The 5,461-nt window shown below is 38.1% G+C and overlaps 2 protein-coding genes across 3 annotated transcripts in view; both read right to left on the bottom strand.

Moving 5' to 3' along the window:
- LOC109127919 (cysteine-rich receptor-like protein kinase 11) overlaps positions 1–1,487 on the bottom strand; it is a 3,125-nt gene extending 1,638 nt beyond the window's left edge. Inside the window, exons 1-3 of the mRNA XM_019233517.1 lie at positions 545–1,487; positions 294–409; positions 89–208 (exon numbers count right to left, since the gene is read on the bottom strand). Of these exons, the coding sequence (XP_019089062.1) occupies positions 89–208; positions 294–409; positions 545–1,487 (1,179 nt within the window). The remainder of the gene's footprint in view (positions 1–88; positions 209–293; positions 410–544) is intronic.
- Positions 1,833–4,633, bottom strand: LOC104731158 (cysteine-rich receptor-like protein kinase 15). Of its 2 annotated transcripts, none has more exons than XM_010450442.2 (7): positions 3,749–4,633; positions 3,516–3,656; positions 3,298–3,419; positions 2,982–3,192; positions 2,646–2,883; positions 2,384–2,534; positions 1,833–2,287 (listed from the first exon to the last, which is right to left on the bottom strand). In XM_010450442.2, the coding sequence occupies exons 1-7, from the start codon at positions 4,569–4,571 to the stop codon at positions 1,994–1,996; spliced, it is 1,980 nt and encodes a 659-aa protein (XP_010448744.1). In that variant the 5' UTR covers positions 4,572–4,633; the 3' UTR covers positions 1,833–1,993. The 2 variants fall into 2 exon arrangements, with proteins under 2 accessions (XP_010448744.1, XP_010448745.1); XM_010450443.2 differs by having other exon boundaries at positions 3,298–3,416.

Raw genomic sequence — 5,461 nt, 5'->3', positions numbered from 1 at the left:
AGAGATAGTAATCGAGGCTCTTGTTGGGGACAAACTCAAAAACAAGTATCTTTTCTTTTCCTTCCAAACAAAACCCGAGAAGCCTAACAAGATTCCTATGATGAAGTTTCGCGACAACAACAACCTCGTTCTTGAACTCTGGTGCGCCTTGCTCTGATGCTTTCGATAGCCTCTTCACTGCAACTTCTGTTCCATTAGGCAACATACCCTACAAAAAAGCATCAGGGAGAATATAATTATCAGCTTACCTACCTTCTATCTAAATCCATTTTTTTCCAAAAGAAGTAATGAACCTTAAAAACTTCACCAAAGCCACCTTGACCAAGCTTGTTACTCATTGCAAATTTATCTGTGGCAGCTTCTATTGTCTTAAAATCTAATTGGAGGGAGTCTACAGCTGTAATACCAGCTGCATAATCAAATTAAACACAGTCTATGATAGTGTTGTATTAAATGTTCTTAACTAATTTCTTAGACTATATACATGCTAAAATATATAAATAAAATAAACGAGGCCAAAGAAAATCATATGAAAAACACTCACGTTGATCAAAATCAAATTCTTGATATGGTTTTCTCCTCCAGCAAAGTACAGCAGATCGTCGAGCAGTCAGTACTAAGATAATGATGATGATAAAGGCGACTACAACAATGGGAACAAGAATTGTTTCAACAGGTCCAATATCACCTTGGAATGTCTTGAGAGGTTGCAGCGGAGGAGGAGAAGAAGTAACCATGATGTTTCCAAAAGCCTTGGAGAATGGTTTCAAATCCCAACGGAAAAAGCAGCTAGCCCGCATAATAACGCCTCCTTGCTTCTGTCTATAGCATGACTGGTAGTAAGCTACGTTTTGTTTCAAACAATTTTCACAATCATGTGAAAGAGAAGTCAAATCCGGCACGCATTGCATCAATGCGTATATGTTCTGGGAAGGTGTCAAGGCCGCAGCATCAGCTTTGTAATACTTATTGCTAGACAATGCTGTCTCTCTTTCTGTGGAGGCTGCAACAATCATATGAGCAGTTAAATTTTCCCATACAGCCGTGAACTCTGTTAGATTTGAGTTAATATCTCCAGTGTTGTTGACCACATTATATGGGTATAGCTCTGAGAAAGAATTGTTGGAGTAGCCCACAAGGCAAACTGTAGGCTCAACTTGCCATGTAAATGCTTCTGTTTGGTTAGGACAACTCTGTATCAAACCATTAGACGCGGTCTTTATACAATCAGAGCAGTCATCTTTTGTCGATCCGGGGATGCACATTGCTCTTGCATATACACGGTTCGGAACTTGACCAGTCGAACCTTTGAAGAAGAAGCGATCTTGAGCCATGACACTGGAAGGAAGAGAAGAGAGGATGAGGTGGAGATTTGCGTCGTATAAACTGTTGAGTCTGAAAGTACTAGTGTTGATGCATTGTTGCGCTGAAATTGAACTTATGAGGATAATAAAACAGAGTATTGAGTATGAATTCCTCTGTTTCATTTTTTTATGGAATGAATATAGCTTTGTCTTGGAATCTAAACAGAAACCATAGCTTCTCTGTAAGTTTCATGATAAGAAGCGGTCCTTAAACCTGCGTATACGGTCATACCGTCAAAGTCTAAATTAAACATTTCCAGGCAAGTGCAAAGTCGAAAACTATTCAAACAACGAATAAATCAGTGATAGAGTAAAGAGTTGTTTTATTCGTTGTTTGCATCTTAACTAGAAAATTGATTTCAGTTCCTACGAAACCAAGAAACTTTGATAGAGTAAAGAGGAGATCATAAATGAAAAACACTCATCTTTATTAAGAACAAAAAAAAAAACAAATAGAAAAGTCATGAGTAACAAATTTGGAAACTCTCATCATTCTTATTTATCTCACAATAATTTACTCCAACCACAAATCGGTTGACTTCCATAATTCAAGCTTGTGATCGATTGCTATCAAAATCCAAATGAAACCTAAATTCCATAATTCAGCGATAATTTTTTTAACACCATATTCAACGGGGATATAGATCAGTGATCGGTGCATCGTCAACAGACCCTGAAACACACTGGTCACTTTCAGGTCTTTTCTGAACGAAAAACCCTGGTTGCTGAGGCATTGGTAAAGTTACGGTATTACTAGTGAGCATCACAAAGATGGTTGACATGATCGGGCGCTCTACAAGATCTTCTTGAACACATAAAAGACCGATATGGATGCATCGGACCACTTCACTCTTTTGGCAATTATCTATAACAATTGGATCCACAAGGTCTAATGGTGTTCCTTTGCTCCAAAGCTTCCAAGCCTATAATTTGAATCAATCAAATTAGTTTGTGACATCATTGCTTACATTGCAATTCGCAAGAGATGTTAATATAAACTTGTTTGCCTTTAAACTTACATATGTAACCAAGTCATGTGCGCCGTCTGTGTCGTAGAAGCTGTCGTTTTTCTTACCGCTTATAATCTCAAGAACTAACACCCCAAAGCTATAGACATCAGATTTCACTGAAAACTGGCCATGTATCGCATATTCAGGAGACATGTAACCGCTGAAATGCACAACAAAACTTTGGTATATTGGCAAAATTATGTTTAATAATTTTCAAAAAAAAAATTATGTTTAATAAGCTTCAGCTTGTAAGAAGAAAACAACGACTTACAAGGTACCAACTATTACGCTTGTGCTTGCCTGGGTTTCGTCCATTCCAAAGATCCTTGCCATTCCAAAATCAGCAATTTTTGGATTCATATCTTCATCCAGGAGAATGTTACCTGCTTTGAGGTCACGGTGTATGATTGTGAGCCGTGAATCTTGATGAAGATATAAAATCCCACGAGCAATCCCTCCAATGATCATGTATCGTCGAGTCCAGTCCAGCTCACCTTGCTTTTCAGGGTCTGTGTGCGCACATAAATTTCAATCAAAAATTTTGAATCCCAAGTTTCAAAAATGGCAAAAAAAATCATTGAAACAGAGTAATATAAATGCAACCGACCAAAGAGGAAGTAATCAAGGCTTTTGTTGGGCACATACTCGTACACCAAGATCCTTTCTTCTCGTTCAATAGAAAATCCAAAAATCTTAACCAGATTTCTATGCTGAAGCTTTGCAACAAGAACAACCTCGTTCTTGAACTCCGTGTCACCTTGTCCTGATGATTTTGATAATCTCTTCACCGCAACATCAGTCCCATTTGAAAGTGTACCCTATCCGTTTTCATCAATATCTTCTGGTTATCCAAATGTGTTGACACAAAAATTTCTCCCCAAGCGCAGTTAAAGAATTAACTGAATATATTAACTTATTAGTACCTTGAAAACCTCACCAAATCCACCTTGACCAATCTTATTATTTTCTGAAAAATTGTTTGTTGCAGCTTGAATTATTTTATAACCAAGTTGCAGGGACTCTATGGTTGTAATATCATCTCCTGCTGCACAATAAAAGTCGCAGAAGAAGGGAAAGATAAAGAAACTAGTTATCAAAAATTAATCATACAAATTAGATTGTTGCTCATTCGAATTTTTACCATCAAAGGCTGGTGCAGCAGGACCGGAAGTCTTCTTTGCCCTCTTTGCAAGGAAGCAATAACCAGCAATGAAAAGCACAACAGTCACTGTAATAGGCACCACAATGGCTACCACTAACACGTTTGAAATCCCTCCTTTCCCTGCGTTTCAAAGCATCATTCTAAAACTAAATCAAAAGGAGAAAATTAAAAATAAAGCAGGGGGAAAAACAGAGGAAGAAGGAAGAATTCACCAGGTCGTGGAGGAGATGACACCGGAGGAGGAGTAGATACAGGAGGCAGCAGTGGTGGTGGTTTTGTAATGGCGGTTTCGTTGTAGAAAACGTAAAGCTCATACCTTGAATTACAACTAGGGTAAAGAAATCTTGCTCCAGTTCTGTAAAGAGGCATTTCATTGATGGAGTTTTGCAGACAGCTCAAGCACTCTACTCTTGTGAGATCAGGAGTGCACTGAGTCAATACATACAAAGTCTGGAGTGCGGTCGAATCTGCTTTCATCGCACAGAACTTTCTAGAACTGTTCGCAGCTTCCACGGCAGCTTTGTTCATTGCGGACGACACCAAATCTTCGTACCCATATATTTGATTTTGGTTAGATGAAATATTACCGTTCCACATGGTCGATGGGGCATTGTATGAAAGGGTCGAGAGAATATTCCGTTCAGAGTATCGGAGCATGCAGTCGTCGTAATAGATCACGGCTTCTCTCTCATTCGGACACAGACGTAGTGTGTCGTTGACAGCCAAGGCAACACAGTTACGGCAAACTTCCGTCGTAACGTCTCCCCGGCAGAGGAAAAGACCAGTTGTTATGTCAGGGGCTTCTCCCGCCGTAGCGTTTTGGAATCCAGTGGAGTATGATGAGGCGTCGGAGGAAGAGAGAGAGGCAAAAAGAGTTCTGCGATTGGTCAAGAAAGTGATGTTTCTAGAGATATTTGTCGTACTTAGATTTCTACAGTGACTCTGTATTAAGGAAAAATTCTGAGCAGATGCTCCGAAACTAGTAATGAGGAAGGAGAAAAGGAAAAGGAGGAGGGAAGAGTCGCGAGAAAGCATTGTTCAACTTTCCAAATATGGGTTACACATCATGAATCTCCGATTTATATAATGATATTTTGTTTTCTTTGTCTTTGTGGCTACTATAGATTAACGTGAAAATAGAGATGGTTTTATGCGACGACTATAATAAGTCAATAGACTCATAGTCAACTGCTTTTTTATTACGCCTGTTTTACTAATTGTGACTCCCCGAAAATTTAATCAGAAACATAAAATAGTCAATTGACTATGAAAGTTTTTGGGTTACAACCGTAGAGTTTCTTAAACCGGTGGATCGGAGTAAAAGGCGTTGCAGGGAGAGAGGGAGGACAAAAACAAAAAGAGTTCTGCATGCGATTAGTGAAGAAAGTATTGTTCCTCGAGAAAAAAATTCGTATTTAGAAGATTAAAGAGGTGCAAGAGCCAAGAAGACATGTTTCCACTTCCTTCAGCTCTCTATTTGGGTTTCAAAACATGAAACCGAGGATGTTTTGGGGCGACGTAAAACTATCAACTTTGATTATGGATCATATTTCATTAACTATTAGGTCAATGATTTTTTTTTTTTGAATAAAATGTTAAATTGTATTAGGTCAATCATTCAACTATCATATGTTGAGAGCCATTCAAAAAGATTCAGGTTATACATAGCATTTCCCCCTTTTCATTTGCAACTTAACGTAGAAATCAAGAAATACAAGCATTTAAATTCCCAAAGTTTAATATTTTTCCACGTTATTTTCAGAAGTGTTTGAAAAGTGACATCTTCAAATTTGATTTTTCCTTTTTTTCTCTTTACTATTTGCCTAATTATTTTTTTTTTGTCGACAGCTTTATTTGATGCAGTGATATTGAGAAGGAAATTTTACCCTACAGCCAACAAATTTTTGCAACAATCCATCCAGAAA

This window comes from Camelina sativa, chromosome 12 (genome assembly GCF_000633955.1).
Source record: "Camelina sativa cultivar DH55 chromosome 12, Cs, whole genome shotgun sequence".
In the NCBI taxonomy this organism is placed as follows: domain Eukaryota; kingdom Viridiplantae; phylum Streptophyta; class Magnoliopsida; order Brassicales; family Brassicaceae; genus Camelina; species Camelina sativa.
Note: the sequence above shows the minus strand (reverse complement) of the source record. Positions and strands in the feature narration are given on the sequence as shown.

Excerpts from the sequence above, each read along its gene's own strand:
- LOC104731158 (XM_010450442.2), bottom strand. The coding sequence starts at position 4,571 with ATGCTTTCTCGCGACTCTTCCCTCCTCCTTTTCCTTTTCTCCTTCCTC. Across the intron at positions 3,657-3,748 it reads GTCATCTCCTCCACGACCTG|GGAAAGGAGGGATTTCAAAC; the intron begins GTGAATTCTTCC and ends TTTGAAACGCAG. Across the intron at positions 3,420-3,515 it reads TGCTGCACCAGCCTTTGATG|CAGGAGATGATATTACAACC; the intron begins GTAAAAATTCGA and ends TTTATTGTGCAG.